A 24611-nucleotide genomic window follows, 5' to 3' on the forward strand; every position below is an offset into this window, starting at 1 on the left:
ATCCCATATCAGGCAAGAATGGGGCAACATTTCACTTTTAGAACCCCAACAACTGAGTGTTGTTAAAAGAGGAGGTGATACAACACAGTGGTAAACATGCCCCTGTCCCAACTTTTTTGAAATGTGTTGCTCTCATCAAATTTAAATTGAGCTTATATATTTCATAAAACTTAAACATTTCGACATTTGATATGTTCTCTTTGTCTTGTTTCTAATTAAATATGGGTTTACATGATTTGCACATCATTGCATTCTGTTTTTGTTAATATTTTACAGTGTCCCAACTTTTTTGGAAAGCGGGGTTGTACTTTGTATGTAGAAATATTTTTACACTTCTCATACATTTCACACTCACTCACTCACTCACTCACTCACTCACTCACTCACACACACACACACACACACACACACACACACACAGGGACAACGCACCCATCTGTTGTGGAAGAACCCTGTCAATGGACCATGAAAAAATCCATAAAGTTTTTACATGCCTTGTCTGTCACTGCACCAGTCCTTTCAATGAGAGCATGCAGCGTGCATGTGCTGAGACTGCGCACGGGGCAAAACACTACGTTACACACTCCAGTATTGCGGTCACTTCAGCTGTGTTCTTCAGTCGTTTGTCTCATGGAGGTCCGATGGACCAGATATGTTTCCATTTCTATCAGTGACAAAAATCTGTATACCTGAATGAGCAGGTTTTCTGCATTGATTGGTGATAAATTCTGATCTGATCTTCATCCAAGTGACAAGTGTACACAGACACAATGTCCCTAGGCCAATATTGCACAAACAATTATAATCGCTTGTATCTTTATTGAACACTATTATTATTATTTAACATTCACAGTGGTGGTGGAAAACCTCATTGAACATTTGGATTCAATAACAAACCTCCTTCGGCTCCAACAACCTGAAACCAGTTCTTCCAGTAGCTGCTGATAAGACCTGCTCAGTGTTTTGGACCATTGTTCCCGAGAGCTGCTTCAGCTCAGACAGATTCTGAGAATGTCTGGTGTGAGTTGCTTTCTCAGCTTAGCCCACAACATCTCTCTGACTGGATCACTCCAGAAGGTGGATTATCTTTGTTTAACCCTAAACATCAAAGTAAATTCAATGTCCTGCTACAAAACCAACTGCATACTACTGCTCAACACAAACAACAGACACAGACACGGACATGGCACTCAGCATCAAGAGAGCCTCAGTTTTTATTTTTGTTGTTTTTTTTTTGGTTTGGTTTTGTTTTTTATTTTTCAGAATAGACCAATAGAGCTAAGAGAGTGAATATTGGACTTTGATTTATAGGTGGACACAGACATGACTTCAAGTGAATATAGTATTAATGCTGCTCCATAACAGCTGAATGTGATGTGTAAATAAGCAGCTGTTTGCCATATCAACTTAAAAGGTCTTAAGGTCTTTAAGGCCTAGAAAGGTATTTTTCTGATAAAAGTTTGAAGTTGCTAAATATATAGAGTATGTTCTTTGTATTAAGTTTTCTTATTTTGGAAAAACAATTATTTCACATTCAACATTTTACAGTATCAGTATTACTCTAAGAAGATTGACATAACATTGTACACATTTCAGACAAACAAGACAAAAATAGTAGTATGCATTTTGTAATTCAGGATCTGCTGTCATCACTGCTATTGGTACATATAGAGTATGTTCATTTTTTGTCTCTACTTGACCAAAACAAAATTGGATTTCCTAATTGTGTGGTTGAAACCTGTTTTTCTTATGCTGGTTGTATAAAACTACAATCAAATTCATGTAGTTAATAATTAAAACCTAAAGATATGTAGTCTCTGCATGAAAGTGAAACCTTGTCTTCTTTCTTCACCCACAGAAGCCCCTGATATGAGCCCCAGACCTCTGTTCAGCCCGTCCAGACCAATGATCTGTAGTCCTCTGGGTCTAGAACCATGCTGGGAGAGTCCATCTGGTGAGGTCTTCTACAGAGAAGCATTGCAGGTAGCTAAGCATAAGAAGATGCCCAAACATTCAAAGTTCTCAAAATGTGCAACATCTCAACAAACAGCAACTTTGAAATCAGAATCAGAATCAGTTTTATTGCCAAGTATGTTTTCACATACAAGGAATTTTTTCTGGTGATTGGTGCAATTGATCAGCAACAGTGGGGCTCTCTAGCCTTGTTGATAAGGCTAATAGCAGATGGGAAGAAGCTATTTTGTATATTAATATTCATAAATGTATGAAATGTCAAAAAATTTGAGTTGGTTTTACTCCAAGATAACACTCACACTAAGGAGTACTTCTTCCTATATTGTGTAGTAACATACAACCCCATTTCCAAAAAAGTTGGGACACTGTGTAAAATGTAAATAAAAACAGAATGCGATGATGTGCAAATCATGTAAAATCATATTTAATTGGAAATAAAACAAAGGCAACATAAATGTTGAAACTGAGAAATTTTATTTTTTTTAATAAAATATATGCTCAATTTGAATTTGATGCCAGCAACACATTTCAATTGCTCAACAGTCCGGGGTCTCCTTTGTCATATTTTTCATGATGTGCCAAATGTTTTCAATGGGTGACAGGTCAGTTTAGCATTGGGACTCTTCTGCTGTGGAGCCATGCTGTTGTAATACGCAAGGAATGTGGTTTGGTGTTGTCTTGCTGAAATTTGCAAGGCCTTCTCTGAAAAAGACGTTGTCTGGATGGCCGCATATGTTGCTCCAAAACCTGTAAGTACCGTCAGCATTAATTGTGCCTTCCCAGATGTGCAAGCTACCCAAGCCATGGGCACTAATGTACAACCACACCATCACGGATGCTGGCTTTTGAACTGTGCGCTGATAACAAGCTGGATGGTCCCTCTCCTCTGAGGACACAACATCCATGATTTCTAAAAAGAATTTGAAATTTTGATTTGTCAGACCACAGGACAGTTTTCCATTTCGCCTCAGACCATCTTAAATGAGCAGAGATCAGCGACATTTCTGGATCACATTTAGATATGGTTTCTTCTTTGCATGGTAGAGTCTCATCCTGCATTTGTGGATGAAGCAACCTAATATGTTCACAGGCAGCGGCTTTCAGAAGTGTTCCTGAGCCCATGCAGTGATTTCCACTATAGAATTATGTCTGTTTTTATTGCGGTGGCACCCTGAGGACCTGAAGATCAAGGCCATCCAATATTGGTTTTCGGCCTTGTCCCTACAAAGATCTCTTCAGATTCTCTGAATCTTTTAATGATATTATGAACTGTAGAAGCTGACATTCCCAAATTCTTTGCAATTTTACGTTGAGGAACATTATTCTTAAACTGTTGTACTATTTTCCCACGCAGTCTTTCACAGAGTGGGGAACCTCTCCCCATCTTCACTGCACTCTGCCTCTCTGGGAGCCTCTTTTTATACCCAATCATCTACTGACCTGTGGTCAATTAATTAACAAAGTGTTTTTTTGTGTGTTTTTTTTTTTTTAACATTACACAAATTTTCCAGTCTTTTGTTACCCCTGCCCCAACTTTTTTGAAATGTGCTGCTGGCATCAAATTCAAATTGACCTTATATTTTTCATGAAACAAAAAAATTTCTCAGTTTAAACATTTAATATGTTGTCTTTGTCTTGTTTCCAATTAAATATGGGTTTACATAATTTGCACATCATCACATTCTGTTTTATTTACATTTTACACAACTTTTTTGGAAACAGGGTTGTATATGCAGATACACAAATTACCAGTTTTTAATCTTTACCTGTCAGTATTCTATTGTTTTTAGAGATTCACAGCCATTAGGGCTGCATGCTATATTGTTTTAGCACCGTCATTGTGATTTGATCTTGTGCAAGAGTCTCACTGTAGGATGTGCAATGTCAATTAGGGCAAATTAACTCAAACTCGTCATGCTACAACTGTTTTCCTTTCCTTTTTAGCTTAACTCAGTCTGATTTAAGGTTTCTTGGATACAGAGTTTGTTGCTAGTGTGTAAAATACAGGCTGAGCATGCACAGCTAAAGGGCTAAGCACATTAATGTGCACAGACGCTGAGGGTGTGTGTGCTGGATGTGCAGTTGCTGGCCTTCACCACCTGGAGTCTATATGTCCCCAGGCTCCTAAGCTTAGTGACCAGTCTGTCCAGGACCATGGTGTTAAAATCCAAGCTGTCATTAGTAAACAGCTGGCGTACAAAGTTCCCCTTGCTGTCCAGGTGAGAGAGGCTGTTGTGGAGTACATGGGAGATGGTGTCGTCTGCCCCCCTGATTGGATGATATGCAAACTGCAAGTTAGCACAGTTTGTAGGAGAATTGTGAAATTAAAACAACCCCTCCCTTCAGAATTGGTCCATATTAAGAACAGGATTTTCTGGTTATATTATATATTACCAATTATAGTCGCTTCTTTTGAAGCCCTAATCACAGTATCACAGCTGTAAAAAAAACTTCCCTGCCTGATATGTCTCTTCCTGTTTGACAGAGTCCCATACGGAGATCTTACAGTGACCAAAGTTTTGGCAGGACACCGCCTGGCACACCGACCCAGCTGAAACAGGCGCTGGCAGTGCCCAGACACCCATCAAGCTTGTAAGTACTGTAAAATTATCCATGCTAATAATCCAGCCATAATATGAAATTTAATACCAAAAAAACTATATACAACGCTTCTTGTCAACTTGACAGGTCTGTTGTTCTTTGACCTCAGTTGACCCCTGACCCAGTAACCCAGTAACCGTGACCGTAACAGTGAAAGGCACACACACACACACAAACACATCGTAAAAACTCTGAGAGGTAGAGTGAATAAGCTGTTGTTGTTGTTGTTGTTGTTGTTGTTGTCACGAGAAAGAATCTCAGAGGTTAGAGGTCACCTATAAGCTGTTGCATGGTTGAACAAAAGTTTTTGCAATAAGAATAAGAAGAGAGAATTTTCACACGAAAAACACAAATGGTTAAATATTGAACAATGAAAAATGGCTGATGGACAGTTGAACAAAAGTTCTTGCAATAAGTAAAAAATTGAGAATTTTTGCACGAAAAAAACACAAACGGTTGAATAGTAATTGATTAATAACGTTTAAAGCGTTTAAAAAAAGAACTATCGTCAAACACTCTCAGTTTGGATATTCTCACCAAATCTCCCACTTTGAAATTCATCTTTAACTTTTCTTTGTAGCAGAGAGGAAAAGAACCCTACAGGTTTTGATCAATTTAAGGGTTTTTTTCGTTCGTCATCTGCATTTTTATACTGTGATGATAGCTGTTATTATAACTTCCTGCAAAACCTCCAAGTATCTACAGGGGTTTTTAGCCGTGAAATACCTCCACATTCTACTGGCGGCAGTGGCTCAGGAGGTAGAGCGGGTCATCCACTTATCAGAAGGTCGGTGGTTCGATCCCCGGCTCCTCTGGTCCACATGTCGAAGTGTCCTCTGGTCCACATGTCGAAGTGTCCTTGGGCAAGGCACTGAACCCCAAACTGCCTCTGATGGCTGTCCCATCAGCGTATGAGTGTGTGTGTGAATGTTAGAAGCACTCCACTGTAGATGTAAGTGCTGTATGTGTGTGTGAATGGGTGAATGCGGCTCACGTTGTAAAGCGCTTTGAGTGGTCAATAAGACTAGAAAAGCGCTATATAAGCAGTCCATTTCCATTTACCATTTTTACTTTTCAACCTATGGTTAAATCTCTCCACCACCAAAGCCTTCAGATCACTGTCTGTGGCAAAATTTATGACGCAGTGTTTCTACATCAAGGTCTGAAAACTCGGCCAGGGCTTACACATCGCAAACACCCTATTTTGGGGGAAATGTACTCTGGGGGGTTTATGCACAGTATAAGCGTCTTGCTCTAATAGGAAATCGTTGACTTTTTCAATGTTTACTTTTTTCCCCATTTCATCCTGCTCCTGAGTCTATCCACTCCTCCAAAGCTTCCTCAGGGTGTCCGCGGGGTTTTAAAAAGTATTAAAAGGTAGTAAATAAAATTAGCAAAAATGAAGGCCATTAAAAGGTATTAAAACGTATTAAATTAAATGCCATTTTATGAAGTATTAGATTTAAATCTATTCTGTTGACCCATGTTCCCTATTTAAATTCTGTTGTATTGGCCAAGAGTGTGTAGTGTTATAAATCTCAAAATCAGTGTAAAAGTTAGAAAAGTTGACGATTAAAACAGTTGCAACTCAATGTCGTGTTGGTTTTAAAAAATATTGAGAAAGTATTAAGAAAGACATGAAAAGGTATTAAATTAAACTTCAGGATTTCTGTATATACCCTGTACCTGAGTGAGACGGGGTATAATAGACTTTTTTCATGATGCGCTTCTCAGACATGTTTCCCACAACCCTCTCTATAGTTTATTGAAAAAAAAAAAGAGTGAGAGCGAGGCTTCTTTATACAGTTTTTTTATTTATTTGTTTATTTTTCAAAGCAGCAATCAAAACAACTAGTTTTAAAACTACACAGTGGTCTATTACTAAACTTTAAAAAATAAAACAGAGTAGGAATCATACAACAACAACTATTTATTTTCTTAAAGCAGAAATCAAAACATCAACTTTTAACACTACACAGTAGTCCATTAGTAAACTGTTAAAAATAAAATAAAGTAGGAATCAAAACTACATTGTAGTCTATTTCTAAAAGAAGAAACAAAGTAGGAATCAAACTTCTACTACTAGTAAAACTACTTGTACTACGGTTAAATCAGTTTGGATGGTAATTAGGGCAGACTTTACCGCCACAGTACCATGGATACTGCAAATAACCTAGTGTACTCTCCTCAATTCAAACAAGCTGTCGGTGGGTACATTGTTTTGTACTCAGTGACTTACAACGTTTACAAACAAAGCGTACAGTGTAAATAAATGGCTCTTATTTAAATACTACATCTCTCTGATGATTTTATAAAATTTAACAGTGAATGTGTGTAGACATGTGGATGTGGCGTTTTCCGAGGGTTCTCAGGATGGTGGCAATAAAACACTTTGTCTGAAGTCTTTTGTTCAACTCTTCAAAGTGATTTAAGTAGAAATAGAAATAGTAGAAGATCCTCCAGACACTCGTGTTTTTTCTGACTTGGAAGACTGGTCTGACAGCCGTTAAAGATTTCAGTACGATACTCTGGCAGAACCATCCTCAACAGATGCACCAGCACGGCTTTCACCATGTTCACAAGTATGGTGGACAGCTGTCCGTCCATTTACGCTCTGATGACGACGATGAAAAAGCCAAAGAGTAGGTAGCTGAACAACAAGGCTAGTCAGGCACCTCCCCCAGAGATGATGGCTCCCGCACAATGTAATCAGGGAAGACAGCGGTGAAGAAGAAGAAGAAGAAACACCGGTCGAATGAACCGGGGATGATGGAGCCAATCAATGTCACCAGCGAGGATGGAAGAGTAAAAGCATAAGGCACTGAACGACGAGACATGTCGTCTTCTTTTTTGTCTTTCTCTCATTCTCTCTGTCTCTCTCTGACACAAGAACCGGTGATACCATCTCTTTAATTGTACTACAGGTGGGTGGTTAAGTGGGCGTGGTTTGAGGAGGAGGAGGGGTCTAAAACTGGTGAGTCTTTCTCACCAGCAGAATGTCTGTAGAGCTCTGACTGTTTTCAAAAAGCTTCTTCCATTATTTTCACCCAACTCCTGAAAGGAATCCACAATTCAATTCAATTCAATTTTATTTGTATAGCGCCAAATCATAATATACATTATCTTAAGGCACTTTACAGGGTAAGGTCAAGACCTTACTTTGTTAAAGAGAAAAACCCAACAGTTCCCACAAAGAGCAAGCACTTGGCGACAGGGGGGAGGAAAAACTCCCTTTTAACAGGAAGAAACCTCCAAAAGAACCAGGCTCAGGGTGGGCGGCCGTCTGCCTCGACCGGTTGGGTTTAGGAGAAGATAAAAAAGAGGGGGTGAGGGGAGGAGAGAGAAGAGAACAGAGAGAGAGAGAGAGACCAGTGTAATGGGAAATTTTGGTATAACTCATGTGTGCCTATTCAAAACTGTGTAACCAATGACTGTGTGGATAGTTCTAATGAAGTTTTTGAACCTAACCTTTGTACATCCTTTATGGTTGTGTGAAAGACCTCTGTGTGAACTAATGAAGAACACATGTAGACAATGTGGATGTCTTTGCCCTTCTTGTTGTGATAAGTGTGTTGTTCATACATTGCGTTGGGGGAGAGGCAAGCAGGTGAAGACTCAGCACAGAGACAATCCTGTGAGAAAGAGTATCGTATTTTGTCTTTTTCCCATGAGAGAGAGTATCGTATTTTGTCTTTGTGGAATGTGTTTTTGGAACTATAAGACTGTGGCCCTGGGTAACATCTTGAGGCCACTCACTCACTGACTGTACTACTGTTCGGTTGTGTTTGTGTGACTCCATTCATGAATGTTTATTAAACTCAAGAAAGACAGCTGACGCGTGAAGATCTTCTTTTTCAATTATTGAACAAGGTAAAACATTTTTGCCACCACACCAGGAACAGCTGTGTAGGTAATGGTATTATCAATAATAATGACAGGTAACAGTGGTTAATAGTGAAGATGAGTAGTGGTGGATCTGGATCCTGCTGCTCCCGAGGCAGATACCTGCAGAATGAGGACAGAGAGAGGGAGAGAGAGGAGAAGCACAAACTACGGGAGAGAAAAAAAAATACAAAGTTAATGGCATGAAGTCATCGAGAGAGAGAGAGGGAGAGAGAGAGAGAGAGAGAGAGCCCAGTGAATCATGGGAATCCCCCAGCAGTCTAGCTCTATATCAGCATAACTAAGGGATGGGTCAGGACATACCCGAGCCAGCCCTAACTATAAGCTTTACTAAACAGGACAGTTTTAAGCCTGATCTTAAAGGTAGAGAGGGGGTCTGCCTCCCGAACCCACACTGGGAGCTGGTTCCACAGGAGAGGAGCCTGATAGCTGAAGGCTCTGCCCCCCATTCTACTCTTACAAACTCTGGGAACCACAAGTTGACCTGCATTTAGAGAGCGAAGTGTCCTATTGGGAAAATAGGGAACTATAAGCTCTCCAAGGTACGATGGTGCCTGACCATTAATGGCTTTGTAGGTGAGGAGGAGGATTTTAAATTCTATCCTGGAGTTTACAGGGAGCCAATGCAGAGAAGCTAACACAGGAGAGATGTGATCTCGTTTCCTAGTTCCTGTCAGTACTCGTGCTGCCGCATTTTGGATCAATTGGAGGCTTTTTACTGAATTTTTGGGACATCCTGACAATAAAGAGTTACAGTAGTCCAGTCTTGAGGTAACAGATGCATGAACTAGTTGTTCAGCATCCTTTAGACACAGAATGGGTCTGATTTTTGCAATATTGCGCAGGTGGAAGAAGGCTGTCCTAGAGACTTGCTTTATATGTGAAGTAAAGGACAAGTCCTGGTCAAAAATGACACCAAGGTTTCTGACAGTAGCACTGGAGGCCAAGGTAATGTCATCCAGAGTCAGTATATTATCACATAGTGTATCTCTGAGGTGATTTGGGCCAATTACAATAACTTGTAATAAATTACTGGTCATCCAGGTTTTTATGTCCTTAAGACACACCTGAAGCTTGGCTACCTGGTTAGTCTCACCTGGCTTCATGGATAAGTATAACTGGGTGTCATCTGCGTAACAATGGAAATTTATCTGGTGCCTCCTAATAATGTTTCCTAGAGGAAGCATATATAGACTGAAGAGTATTGGTCCTAGCACCGAACCTTGTGGAACTCCATGACTGACTTTTGTGATGATAGAGGAGTCATTATTAACATGAACAAACTGGAGTCTATCTGACAAATATGACTTAAACCAGCTTAGTGTGGTTCCTTTGATGCCGACCATATGTTCTAGTCTCTGTAATAAAATCTTATGATCGATGGTGTCAAATGCGGCACTAAGATCTAGTAGGACAAGTATAGAGACAAGTCCATTGTCTGAGGCTATGAGGAGATCATTGGTAACCTTAACCAGAGCTGTTTCTGTGCTATGATGGACTCTAAAACCTGACTGAAAATCTTCAAACAAACCATTTCTGTGCAAATAATCACATAACTGGTTTGCAACAACCTTCTCAAGGATTTTGGAAATAAAGAGGAGGTTGGATATAGGTCTATAATTGGCTAAAAACATCAGGATCAAGAGTAGGCTTTTTAAGTAGAGGTTTAATTACTGCAACTTTAAAAGCCTGCGGTACATAACCAGTTGATAAAGATAAGTTAATCAGACTTAATATAGAGTTGTCGATTAAAGGAAAAACTTCTTTGAACAGCCTTATTGGAACGGGGTCTCGAAGACAAGTCGATGGTTTAGATGACGAAACTGTTGAAGCGAGCTCAGAGAGATGTACAGGAGTAAAACAGTCAGAATATAAACCAGTTACAGTGGACTCTGAGGCTGCTGAACTGGACAGTACATCTGAGCCAGCTGTGGGGAGGAGATGGTGAATTTTTTCTCTAACAGAGACAATTTTATTTGTAAAGAAGCTCATAAAGTCATTACAACTGAGGGCTAAAGGAATAGATGGATCAACAGAGCTGTGACTGTCTGTCAGCCTGGCTACAGTGCTGAACAGAAACCATTTTCCATGCAGCATCGCAAATTCTTCCCGACTTGTGTCACACACAATGTCTCCGTCGTAGTTTCTCCATTTTTTAGCCTTTTTTTTTTTTTTGCTATTCCTTGCAACAAACTCTTTGTCTGCAAAAACATAAACAAAAACTTGTTTTTCGTCTGCACTTTTTTTTTTTACCCAGTATGGTGTCTGGAGGAGGGCTCGGGGTAGGGAAAAAGGGGTGGGGTTGATGACGTGATGTTGTTTCATCAGTTACAAAAAAATACCGGTTTGTCATTGGATGATGGCTAGGGCGGGGAATAGGAGTGGGGAGGATGACGTGGGCTGGGGGTGGGGGTTACTGGGTTACTTCAAAGAACAATGGACCTGTTAAGTTGATGACAAGTGTTGTATATAGTTTGTTTTTTTTTACCACAGTCTCAGTAATCACAAGGAAGACGCATCTTATTATACACTGCCTGGCCAAAAAAAAAGTTGCCACCTGGATTTAACTAAGCAAATAGGTACGAGCCTCCTATTGGATAATTACTGCATGGGCAATTATCTTTCAGCTGGCAACAAGTTATTTAACCCCAACTGGTGCAATGAGTTGCTTCTCATTTCTTAAACAACCATGTCGAAAGACACATCCCGTGGTCGTGGAAAAGATGTTCGTCTGTTTGAGAAGGGTCAAATCATTGGCATGCATCAAGCAGAGAAAAAATCTCTAAGGAGATTGCAGAAACTACTAAAATTGGGTTAAGAACTGTCCAACACATTATTAAAAACTGGAAAGATAGTGGGGACCCATCGTCTTCGAGGAAGAAATGTGGCCAGAAAAAAATCCCGATTAATCATGATCGGCGATCACTTAAACGTTTGGTGAATTCAAATCAAAGAAAAACAACAGTAGAACTCAGGGCTATGTTTAATAGTGAAGGTAAGAGCATTTCCACATGCACAATGCAAAGGGAACTCAAGGGATTGGGACTGAACAGCTGTGTAGCCTTAAGAAAACCACTAATCAGTGAGGCTAACCGGAAAAAAAGGCTTCAACTTGCTAGGGAGCATAAAGATTGGACTCTGGAGCAATGGAAGGTCATGTGGTCTGATGAGTCCAGATTTACCCTGTTCCAGAGTGATGGGCGCATCAGGGTAAGAAGAGAGGCAGATGAAGTGATGCACCCATCATGCCTAGTGCCTACTGTACAAGCCTGTGGGGGCAGTGCTATGATCTGGGGTTGCTGCAGTTGGTCAGGTCTAGGTTCAGCAACAGTATGTGGTCAAAGAATGAGGTCAGCTGACTACCTGAATATACTGAATGACCAGGTTATTCCATCAATGGATTTTTTCTTCACTGATGGCATGGGCATATTCCAAGATGACAATGCCAGGATTCATTCATTCATCAGGCTCAAATTGTGAAAGAGTGGTTCAGGGAGCATGAGACATCATTTTCACACATGGATTGGCCACCACAGAGTCCAGACCTTAACCCCATTGAGAATCTTTGGGATGTGCTGGAGAAGGCTTTGCGCAGCGGTCAGACTCTACCATCATCAATACAAGATCTTGGTGAGAAATTAATGCAACACTGGATGGAAATAAATCTTGTGACATTGCAGAAGCTTATCGAAACAATGCCACAGCGAATGCGTGCCGTAATCAAAGCTAAAGGCGGTCCAACGAAATATTAGAGTGTCTGACCTTTTTTTTTTGGTGGCGACTTTTTTTTTGGCCAGGCAGTGTAGTTTCCAGACTAATATTTATCTGGTTTCAAGTTTGTTTCTCAGTTAAACTACTGTCTTTTTATATTGTGAATTATTTTTTTCTGCTATTTAGAAGTGGTTCAGGTGGAGCAACACATATGGAATTATGCAGTCAACAAAGAAGTTTTAACAAAGATTTTAGATTCTTCACAGTTGCCACCTTTTGCTTGATGACAGCAGTGAACACTCTTCATTGTCTCAGCCAGCTTCATGAGGTCGTCACCTGGAATGATTTTCAACAGTCTTGAAGGATTTCCCATATTTTGAGCGCTTTTTTTGAGCATCTTTTTTCTTCTTTTTTGTTAACTAAATTTAACATTTTGACATATTGTAACAGCACAGGTTAAAATAGAAACGCTCCATCAAAATATAATAATTCTCAATAATTTACAGGTTATGGGTCGGGGTTTGGGTTTGGGTGCGGACCCAACTCAATGTCAACTTTGAGTCATGTCAAGTCCCAGAGCTATCTCCATAGTCAGACTTCCAGGACAAAGCCTGTTGGGCTGCCTCATCATTAATGTGCCAGTTGACAGTAAAAATGTCCTTAGGCGGTACCAGTTGATTATGAATTTCAATCGCCCTCTTCATCAACTGAATGCCTGTCTGAGCTCCACTCTTCTTTTGTCTCACAAAGACATGGTGGTTGGAACCAAAAATTGTACATTTGGACTCATGAGACCAAAGTACTTATTTCCAGTGGTCTAATGTCCATTCCTTGGTCCAGGCAATAATCCTCTTCTTCTTGACCTCCTGGTGTCTCTGCAGCAGTTTGACTGTTAAGGCCTGATTCAGGCAGTCTCCTCTGGACAGTTGTTGTTGAGATGTGTCTGCTACTTGACCTCTGTGAAGCATTAATGTAGGCTCTAATCTGAGGTGCTGTTAATTGGCAATTTCTGAGGCTGGTAACTTGAATGAACTTTCCCCTCTGCAGCAGTGGTGAGTCTTGGTCTTCCTGTCCTGGGACGGTCCTCATGAGAGCCAGTTTCATCAGAGTGTTTGATGGTTTTGCAACTGCACTTGAAGATACATTCAAAGCTCATGCAATTTTCTTCATTGACTGACCGCCATGTCTTAAAGTAATGATAGACGTTTCTCTTTACTTAGCTGAGCAGTTTTTGGCATAATATGGATTAGTATAGTTGTCCATTTGGGCTATTTACCAACACTACCATGACACAACAAAAATGATGGTTTTAAACACAAGAGAAGATAAGAAGATCCACCAATCAACTTTTGACAAGGCACATCTGTTAATTGAAAATCATCCCAGGTGACTACCTCTTGAAGCTGGGTAAAATGATGCAAACATTGTACAGAGCTGTTATTAAGGTAAAAGGTGGCCACTGAAGAATCAAAAATATGAAATGTATTTAGTTGTATCTTTTGTTTACTACATAATTCCATATTCTGTTATTTCATAGTTCTGATGTCTTTGATTCTACAATGTAGACATTTAGTCAAAACAAAGAACAACTTATGAATGGGTAGGTGTGTCCTAACTTTTGTCTGGTACTGCATGTATGTTCAGAAGTTCCCATTCACTTGTATGTATGTGGTGTATGTGTGTGTACGTAAGTATGTATTTAAACACATAAACAGTAAGGGCCACTGTATAAAAGTCTGGGGATGTGGGGGCCTTCCGTCTATAGGGAGAGCCGAAGTGCTGCTCTCCTTTTTCAGGATTTAAAAGTGTACTTCAATTCATAAAGTTGGGGACTTGCAAGAGACAGAATGGTCTCCTTCTTGCTTACTACACACTCCCTTGTCTTTTAAAGTCCATCTCCTTCAAAAGACTTAAGCCGAATGTGAGATAATGTTGATGACATTCAGCAATTTTCTCAAGCTTGACAGAGTTCCTCCAGAGCCACCAAAGAAACAGTTTTCAAGGGTTTGAGCAGTTTTTCTAATGACGAGTAAAGTCTGTAAGCACCCCTTTTAACACTGAAGAGTTCTGCTCAGATTTTTGGAAGATGACTAACCTATCATTGTAGAAGGAACAGAGGGAGCTAGATGGAGTGTTGGCCTCAGCTCTTTTTGAGGCACAGACAAAAATGTGTATGTTGCATTGAGTATGAAGAACCATCACATCCAAAAAGTTGGCATTTAATGCTTGGTTAGATTCTGCAACTAAGGGTTATTTTCATAATTGATTAATTATCAGTTATTACAAAATACAGTAGTAACAGTTGTAGAAATATGGTACAGACAAAAATAGTAGTAAAAAATGCCCATTACAGGTCACCAGAGCTGATGTCTTCACATGTCATGTCCCACCAAGAGTCTAAAGCTCCAAGATATTCAGGTTACAATGATATAAAACAGTACAAAAAGCTGTACAATCTCACATTGTTGAAACTGGAAACAGAGAATTTTTGCTTGATAAATAACCTCTAATATATGTCGATTATCAAATGCATTGATTGATTTTCACAAAAAAGTTATGAAAACAGAAACAGTTATCATTTTGGCACATTCATAAAAATGTTCAAAAATTTGCATTTACATTTAGTCATTTAGCAGACGCTTTTTTCCAAAGCGACTTACAGAAAGGGGAACAATCAACAGAAAGGGGAACAATCATCTTAAATTACTTAATTTCAGAAAAATTTTTTTTTTGTTAACTAAATTTAACATCTTGACATATTTTAACAGCACAGGTTAAAATAGAAACACTCCATCAAAATGTAATAATTCTCAATAATGTATAGGTCATAGGTCTGGGTTTGGGTCTGGATCCAGACCCTTAAAGTCAGTACCACTGGATTAGTCCACGGCTCAATTCTCATGGCCCTCTCTATTGACTGAATGCCTGTCTGAGATTCACTCTTGTTTTATCTCGTCACTTTCCCTATTCACCTTCTTTTCTTCAGTTACTTCGGTTGTTCCGCTGACAGTCATTTCCAGTACCGGGGGAAAACTACTGATACCTACTGGGTAGAACAAAAGGACTATCCTCTTTCTGTTTTGGTTGGGCAATGGCAGGTGCACTTCCTTTGTAAACCAGGATTCATTTTTCCAAGACATTTAGTGCCTGGTGGCAGAAAGAATTCCAGAGTGAAAGTGAGGCTTTTAGGGAACCAACCAGACCATTGGTGTCACTCTATGGCCATTAGATCGTGCATTCAACACAACGTTATAATGATTGATATATAAGTTAAAAAAAACTTGTCAATTGTTACTTACAATGAATCAAATAAAGAGACTGTGCTCTGTGTCAGACCTCAAGCTGTGTTTTGGATGATCTTCAGTTTTCTTAACAACAATACAGTTCTTGGTCCTGTATTCCATAAGCATATCCCTCCTGAATTGTAATTTTTGCCCCTTCTCTCCCTATTCTCACATCTGGCCTTCCATTCTCTATTGTTCTCTCTTGTTATCATCTTTTTGCTTTCTATCTTCCTCTTTCCTTACTGCCCCTCCACCCGCCTACTTCTTTGTCTCTTGTCTTTAATGTCAACCTCTGTTGGTTTTATCGACTACCTCCTTTCCTTTGGCCTCCCTTCACTTCTCTTGGTTGTAGTCGAGGTCATCTTGTCTGCCAGGCCTGCACTGCTTCTCCCTCCACCCATACCACTGACCCTCAGACCGAGGCTGAGCCTTTTCCTGCCACCCCCGTCGACTACCTGTCTCCACACTCCATGCTGCAGTCAGCCAGACAGCTGGGCCTGCAGGCCTCACAGCGTCTCCTGCAGATGGTCAGCCAAAAATACAGGTCTGAGTCATTTTTCAAAGCATTCAAGGGGCCCTTCACCCTTCCCAAAATATACAGAGCTTCACCTATAAATTACAAACTATTTCACTAAGAGTGCAAAAAGACCACGCTTTTCATTATCTGGCTCTAATCTATGTAGAGACTATGCCTAAATTGGAAAGTTATTGGACCTATTGCCTGGCAAGAAAAATCCATGATAATATGCTGTTTAGAGTAATGTGGAGGTTGTTTAGCCCTTTTGGAGTTCAGTCACCCATTTTTCATTTGAAACCTCTGCCCTACCCACTCTTAATTATATAACAGAAATCCACGCTGGCCCTGAGAGCTCAATGCACTGCAACTAGGGCTGCACGATTACTCGTGATAAAATCCCGGGGCGGCCCGGTAGTCGAGTGGTTGGGGCGCGTACCATGATGAGCGCAAGATGCTCTTAGCAGGCAGTCACTGCTTCGACTCCCGACCAGTCCGACTCTTTCCTGCATGTCATTCCCCTCTCTCTACCCCCTGTCCTGTCAGTCTCCACTAACCTATAATAAAGGCATAAAAAGCCCAAAAAAAAAAAAAAAAAAATCGTAATAAAATCCCAATCTCGATTCACACCACTATGCGATCTAATTTCTAAATGACAACGGTTCTTCTGCATTTTATTACATCAGCTGCATCAAAACAAGCGCTCCTACTTTACCCCAGATAATCTCAAGCACTCCATAATCCTGCATTGTCTTTGCTTTCTCGCTCAACCAATGACAGCATGGCTTTACACCATGTGATGCAGTGTCGCAGAAAGCCGGCAGTAGACGACTAGACTGAATGAGAGAGGCAGCGGCGAATGAGTATGAGATAAGCAGAGAAAAGCTTGTGGTAAGGAGAAATTGATACGAAAAAAATACGAAATGAATCCAGAGAAAAACCCAGGTGATAGTGGTGGAAACCAGCGAACCGACCCCACCGTGCTCATACCGAAAAAAGGTTCCCATTCAGTGGTGTGGAAGTATTTTTGAGTCAGGCAAGAAGATGAAAGTCTGTCTCAAGTACAGTGCAGGCAGTGTTTTGCCATAAAAGCAGCACCGCAGGGTAACACCACCAATGTATACAATCACCTTAAACATCACCACAAAGCGCAATATGACGAGGCTGTAAAGGGCAAGAAAACAAATGAAAATGCCTGTCTCCAGACAGTTCAAGGTCTTCTAAAAAGATTGCTGTTTTTGTTACCCTAATTTAATAGTCAACTGAATGTTGCTTTTCTGTTCTCAGAAGTTGATATAACAGTCCTGGATCAATCATATATTTGGCACAATCATAAGTTTTGTTGTGATTACTTTTGCAGGTTAATGAGTGCAATAAACATTTAAATTTGAAAAAGAAAATCATGCCAGAGAATTGTGATCTCAATTCTAAGCAAAAAAAATCGTGATTGACATTTTTTCCAGAATTGTGCAGCCCTAACTGCAATTTAAGAAAACATATGCAAATAGACACAACACAAATAAAATTGAAAAAACATATTCATCAATTTGACATAATGTTCTGCAAATACACAACACAACCAAATGCACTGCAAATACAGAGCAGGGCGTTTGTCCACTTTGTTGTGTTTTTCTTAAGTTGCAGCGTGTTGAGTTCTCTCAGCAACTGTAGAAGTTTCATTTTAGGGTGAACTTTACTTTTAGTTTCTAAACTAATTAAACGGCATTAACATTACTCACACACATGCATTATGGATTATGTATTAAACTACTTCAGCCTAACCAAGAAAAATTATCGTTATCTCATTCTGTTATGGCTGTAGGGGGCACAGTGACAAAGTTGGCAGATATTTAAAATGATTTAAGGCTGGGAACCCACATATAGAAGGTTTATACACACACCCAATGACCTAAACCTGTATGTGCCATTGTAATATCAGCCAGACATACAGGTGCTGATAGTAATTGTCTTTATTAAAACTTCAGTATCCCTACTTTATAATATTCTCTGGCTAAGAAACACATTTATTTCTCCAACAGAAACCAATTTTAAAAAATTAAGTTTACTTATGTTACCAAGTGAGCGTTCCCTTCCTGTATGTAAACTTTCTATTTTTTTTTTTTGTGCATGTGTTGTCCTCCATGGTGCCTTGTTGGCCACTCATCAATTCTTGCATTCAATTTGATCTTAGATAATATTTCAGCCCTGGCTCCAATAGTCAGGCCAACCTTAAAGGCCAATCCATACCTTCCGCTGGGGTCCTGTTGACGTAATCCGTGTATCATTCGTTCATTCGTTTTTCAAAATAAAACCAAAAATAAGAAAATGAAAAAACAACTCTTTTTTTCTGTATTCGTTTCCCATACTAAAATGAAAAAACGGATAACGACTCGTTTTTTCAGTTTTCGATTTTATGCTCAAATGAATAATGGAAAAAAACGGATAACGAGCGTTTCCCGTTTCATCCAATTTTGTTCTGAAGCAAGTTCAGTGAGCCAGAAATGACCGTGACCCGGAAGTGGCCGTCCCTGCCTTTACTGCGAGAGCTCGCAAAACAAACATAATGGCCAGACCATAGACTGTATATAAAAATACCATGGATGTATACATCCATGAAAAATACATCCATGATAAAAATGGACGTCGACGCTGGCTACGGAAAGTGAAGCCAATGCGGAAGTGCCTTAAACCTGCATTCTATCGAATGACCATCAGGGGGCGACACCACTGGTTGCAAAAAGAAGTCTGATTGTATCGAAGTCTATGAGAAAATGACCCTACTTCTCACTTGGTTTATGACCCCAGTAAACGTTTTCATAATGTGTTTATGGTCTCAATCGCTAGTTTCAAGTCTTCTTCAATACAACATGATGTTCATTTTTAAAATTATAGTCCCATTCAATTTAAAATAGACGATAAAGTAGGGTATGCATTGGGGCGTGGCTAACGTATGATTGACACATGTCACTTGTCAATCAAGAGCAGTCCCTTCTCACAGATCCAACGATGTTGAATTAACCGTGAACTTGTTTCTGGGTGTAGTGTTTTCGTCCTGGAGTTTTCCTTCCATCGTGTTTTCAGTTCGTGAAAATTTGTTTAACCTTTTTTTCACCTAAATTGTCGGCGTTGTTCAGCGTCTGGTTGAACCAAAAGACACTCTAAGGAATTGGCTGTTCAGATTATACGGTAAGTACATTTTATTTTTAGCTTAAGCATGTTTTCGCTAGCCAAAATTAGCATCCCAATTTCCAATTGATATCGTAGTGTAGATAAATTACAAATGCACCTTGCTAACCCAGCTGGCTAGCTAGCTCTAGCTGATTACCAAGCGTTTTCTATGCTAACAGGACCGGGCTCCGCCGGGATGGTGACCTCTGTTTACTCTAGAGGTGTTAATACATGTTTGAATATGATGTTAAAATCCCAACTAAAATGTGCATATAACTAATGTTAAAGTACCGACGTTATTATTGTGTTTCTGGAACATGGGATCCAGTCGAAGTTAACTGCGTTAGTGTGTTGGGCTCATATTGAGCTCCATTAATGCAAGTTCTTAAAATGTCAGTTTGGATGTTGTGAAAGTTCAGGTTAATTTAACCTTAATGTAATTTAAATGTGGTTAACATGTAGACTGTAAATGATGCTGACTGGAACAACAGAAGACAACACTAAATTTCTGATCAGGTCCTCAGTTCACAAGCAGCAGATAGTAACAATAGCAATTACTGGATCTGTCCTTTTTATTTGATCCAGATATTCTTATTACTGAACAATCAGATATGCTCATAATTTGAAGTATCCTACAGATTATGTCACCGTGAAGTCAAGTGTTAACTGTGGTGTGTTGATGTGTTGTGCACAAAAGAGACACGTTAAAGTCTCTATGTAGAAGTTCTGTTCATTCACTCCCATCATCACAATACAGTTAGAAGTTATGTATAATACACAATGTAGAAAATAACATTAGTACATAACATGCAGCAGTTCATTCATTTGATGCTGTAAGTGCAAACACAATATTTCTCAACTGAAGTAGACATTCATGCAGTTATCCTGGCAGCTGGTTTATGTGATTAACTGATCCATCATGTCTGAACTAAAGTCTTTTATTGTGATTTGCAAGGTATCTACGCTGAAAACTGAAGGACCACTGCCAACAGAAGGAGGACCTCATGTATGGAGCATAATATTTGTTTCCATTCATCTGGTTGTGGAGAAAGGAGGCTGCATGGACAACATCCTTAGTTCTCAAATGGATGGTGGCGATGATGCTAGAAAACCACTTCCAGTTCAGGTGCCTCTGATGGAAAGACAGACCAGTTCTGTAGAAGTTTAATATTCTTTGTCCTTGGTCTTACTCTAGTCTTACTCTAGTCACCACTTTCACAAATGAAAGTATTTCCCAATTTGACATTTAAAGGATCTTCACTGGACAACAGTTGGCACTGTCCAACCAGAAGTGCAACCAGGAGCAGAATGTGACTCCTGTAACAGATGTGTGCTGCTGTTACCACTTCAGAAATATTAGCCTTACAAAATCTTAGGTGTGTACTGCAGATTTGACAGTGAGATTTTAAAGTCAAGTAAGCAGTAAGAAATTGATATTTTATGTCCTTTTATGGTTCTTCTTTTGCATAGTGAAGTACAGCTTATGCACATTAGTTTTACTCATATCTGCTGTTACTGTCATTGAAATGTGTTTAATGTGCTTTTCTAATTTGTGATTGTAGGTTTGTTTATGGAATCTTGAATAAACCTACTGTGATTAAAGTGTACTGAGAGCATTTTCTATGAACTACAATTGAAGTTGATAATTCATAGTTCATAAAGTACATAAAACACATGGAAAGCACAAACTAAAATATCTGGCTTTTGATCCTTCATTGTCAATGTTCTAGGATTGTCAAAATGTATACCATAAAACCATCAACAAACTTAGACCAAGAGATTCATAAATACTTTTATTGCACCTTTCTCAATTTCAACAAAATCATTAACCATCGCCAATACTGGAAAGGTATATAAAAAGTTTTTACTAAATTCAGTAACTTTTATAAAAAATAAAATACTTTTGTGGCTCAAGGTAAAGGTGAACTGTCACAAGTTTGCATAATAAATTGTTCAATCCCTCATCTTTAGTAACAAGTAGTAGAGGTGTTCCTCCCCTTCAGACCTCCCCAGCCAAACCAATGGACGGAGACACCATCATCACCAAGGTTGATCCTCGTGGTCTCTGTAGCTCTTTGGGTTCCACGATGGACTTAGCTGTCCCCAGTGATCCAGACCTTGGCCAGATGGAAAGAAACACTGTAATAGTGAGATATGTATGATATTCTAGCAGGAAAAAGGTAAAATAAGAAGCACTCTTATTAGATTAACTCCGCACAGTTATCTGAAAATACAGTACTCCCTCCAGCTAGTTGTAAAAACCGCCGTTATGTTTTACAATATATAATATAATAGAAACTAATACTCACTTCAGTGGCATTGAGTGGGTGCAGATGCAATAATCAATCCAAGCAGACAGTGATGTTACTTATTCTGAAAGAGAGAAAGAATAATTCCAACAGATGTTTTGACGCCTGTTTTTAACAATGAAATTAACGAAAAACTAAAAACAGTGAACCACTCTTAATATCAACGCACACTTACATGATGATTGATTGTACTGTGAGAATAAATATTAATAACACTGATCTGCTGGGTCTGCAGGTCTCCAGCACAGTTCACTGTAATTACGTTATCGTTTTGTAACTATCCAACACCGACAACCCGCTGTCATCGTTAACACTCATGAAGTCAGGCAATAACCATTGATTCACAGAACCAGTTTTAAAACACAACACTAAAGTGTTTCACCATTTACAGTCTATGGTTTTACCACAAGATGTTATACTAATGATACTCTACAGTTAGCTTACTCTGTGTGTAAGCTAGCATATGGTAACTTCAGTTACAATAACATTTCATTATCTGTGTGTACATTACATTCCTATGTGTAATATTTTCCACATGTGGACATGAATGTAGTTAGATATTAACAGTAAGTTAACACTTAGTACTAAAGTTTACCTTGACTTATGGAGAATGACTGATTTCAGATTCACACGGAGCAGTCTCTCACGGTCCGTCAGAGAGCCGGTGTAGGTGGGCGCGTATAGTGACCTCGGCTCTTAGGTCAGCCCCACCCCTCACTCCTCCTCAGCTCCGCCCTCTTCTCCAAATATGGTTTCTTCTGGTTTCAAAAAATCAAGATGGCGGCGGCCAAATTGCAAACTCGAGGCTTGGGTGACGTCACGGTGGGTTGCCACTTGGGCCGGACTTGAGGATCATTTAGATATGATTGGACAGCTTTTTGAAGATGGTAAAACGCATGCCGGCCACTTTCGGGTCACGGTCATTTCCGGCTCACTGAACTTGCTTCAGATCAAAATTGGATGAAATGGGAAACGCTCGTTATCCGTTTTTCCGTTATTCATTTGAGCATAAAATCGAAAACTGAAAAAACGAGTCGTTATCCGTTTTCTCATTTTAGTATGGGAAACGAATACAGAGAAAAAGAGTTGTTTTTTCGTTTTCTTATTTTTGGTTTTATTTTGAAAAAACGAATGAACGAATGATTTATGATGAGGGATGATGATTTTTATAGCAGTTGGCAAACAACATTGTGATGCATTACTGCCACCAACTGATGGAGTGTGGATTGGGAAATGTGCATGCGTGGAATGCCAGACAGACATGAATGCTCAATAGTATATATAATAGACTGGAACTGTGTGTGTTTCTGCACGACTGGAGAAAAGTCTCACACTGTCCATGGATGCGGAATGTATGTCAGTGCCTCAGGCTTTTATTCTCGCTTCCATTTGGCTAACATTGCTCACTTCTGGCCACCTATGACCCTTTCTCATTGTCTGTAAATCATCTTTTCTGCATATGATGAACCAACCAGCTTGAGCATGTGGAAAAAGTCAACATGCACCTGCTTTGATTTAAATTGTTACATGTTGCTCAGTGGTGTCACCAGATGTTTGTAAGGGATGAATTCTGTGACCATGTGTCTGCTTTCAGAACTGATGCATATTTGCTCACTGCCCACTACTCTCATCATGTGCCTCATCATCTGTTTTGCTCTTAGCTAACATCACCCCTCATTATCCACTAAAATCCTTGCATTGTCCCTGCTGGTTACCTGTCATGTTGATGGAGGGCCAGACTGCAGTTTCTCATTCTGTCTTGTTGGAGTAAAGGTTTAGCAACCAAGAGAAGCCTCCACCAGTGAGAGTCATGACTGAGGTCCATGGTTCAGTACGTGTGGAGCGCAGCGAGAAAAGGTGACTGACAAGAAAACTGTGTGTGTATGTTTCAAAATACACTCATGTTTGTGCCATAATGTACCTGCCCGAACTGTTGGGCAAAGCTTTGGAGTATTTACTGCACTGCCTCTATAACGCAACTTTAAAAGTGCTACAATGTGATTTGATCGGGCAACTCACTGTGTTGTCCAGTCAGATGTGTGTAATTACACATTCCTGGTACACTCCAGGATAATGTAGGGAACATGCAATTATTGTCACTGTGACAATTCCAGAATTGTAAAACTCCATCTCATAGTATTATTAACAGTGCAGTGTTTTTCTGTTTAATAAACATTCAAACTCATGCATGTTTTATTATAACCAGCTTTTTTGGTTTGTCTTTCATTGTGTCATCTCTGTGTGAAGTAGGGCTGAACAATTAATCAAAATATTATCAAAATCACAATATGGCCAAGTGCAATATCCAAATCGCTGTGTGAAGCATTGTGGTACCCCTGCCTAAAAGTCAGATTCCTATATTTTTTCAGTGAAAATTAAATGCAAAAAGAGTCATTCTAACGTGAAAAGGCCTCACAAACTCACTAATATAGTTGGGGCCTCATTTATCAAAGCATGCATAGGAAGGATATCTCTGGGCAGAACAACAGACACCCCCACCCCCACCCCAAAGGTCCCAGTAACCTTAGTGTAGAGTTACAAAAAAATAAAAACAACACATACCACAAAGATAAGATACAGCAGTGTTAAAAAAAAGAACCTGTCCCAGGAGGTGTGGGAAGGTATGACAAGTTTCAAACTTGGTTACCATCTTGAATACAAAATAAAAGTATGCAAGGATGTTCGTTTTTTCTGCAATTCAATTCTTCAATTCTGCAGTTCAAACAAGCTTTTAGCTTTTATTATGAAAAGTTTAGACAGGAAGGACCAAAGGTTCTCTTGCTTGATTCATAGACCTCTGAAATAGCGGACATATGATGTGATATGAAAAAATAACACCAGTTCAGTGAATCAGTCAAACATATATATGTGACTGTGGCCAGACAAGAAAGTAAATTTAAGTTGCATTTTTATCAATCAGTTTCTTAAAATTAGCCTTTGATTATGAAGAACCATTAAACAGCAAAATCTCTTAGGTGCATGAGAAGTGATGTGCACCTCTCCTCTAAGTGCACTGGGGTGTTCAGGAAGTAGTAAACTATATTCAGCTGTTCGACTGAGTAAACTAGTCTGCAACAACTACTTCCTGTAACTATTCAAAGAAATTTGAGTTTTTCACAGTGAAATTGCTTGAAATATTTAGTTGAA

General features: G+C 39.5%; 1 protein-coding gene across 3 annotated transcripts in view; it reads left to right on the plus strand.

Annotated features, from left to right (window-relative positions):
* The window catches only part of LOC139608037 (mitochondrial fission factor-like), a 33948-nt gene that overhangs the window by 7269 nt on the left and 2068 nt on the right, over positions 1-24611 (plus strand). For 2 of the 3 annotated variants that reach the window (XM_071461481.1, XM_071461482.1), the window contains 4 exons: positions 1859-1983; positions 4460-4566; positions 15826-16017; positions 23238-23321. In XM_071461481.1, coding sequence (XP_071317582.1) covers positions 1859-1983; positions 4460-4566; positions 15826-16017; positions 23238-23321 — 508 coding nt within the window. The remainder of the gene's footprint in view (positions 1-1858; positions 1984-4459; positions 4567-15825; positions 16018-23237; positions 23322-24611) is intronic. The other variant, XM_071461483.1, reaches the window with a different exon arrangement.

The sequence above is a fragment of the Trachinotus anak genome, unplaced genomic scaffold (assembly GCF_046630095.1).
Source record: "Trachinotus anak isolate AG129_WGS33_773 ecotype Australia unplaced genomic scaffold, CSIRO_AGI_Tana_v1 ptg000024l, whole genome shotgun sequence".
NCBI classification, from domain to species: domain Eukaryota; kingdom Metazoa; phylum Chordata; class Actinopteri; order Carangiformes; family Carangidae; genus Trachinotus; species Trachinotus anak.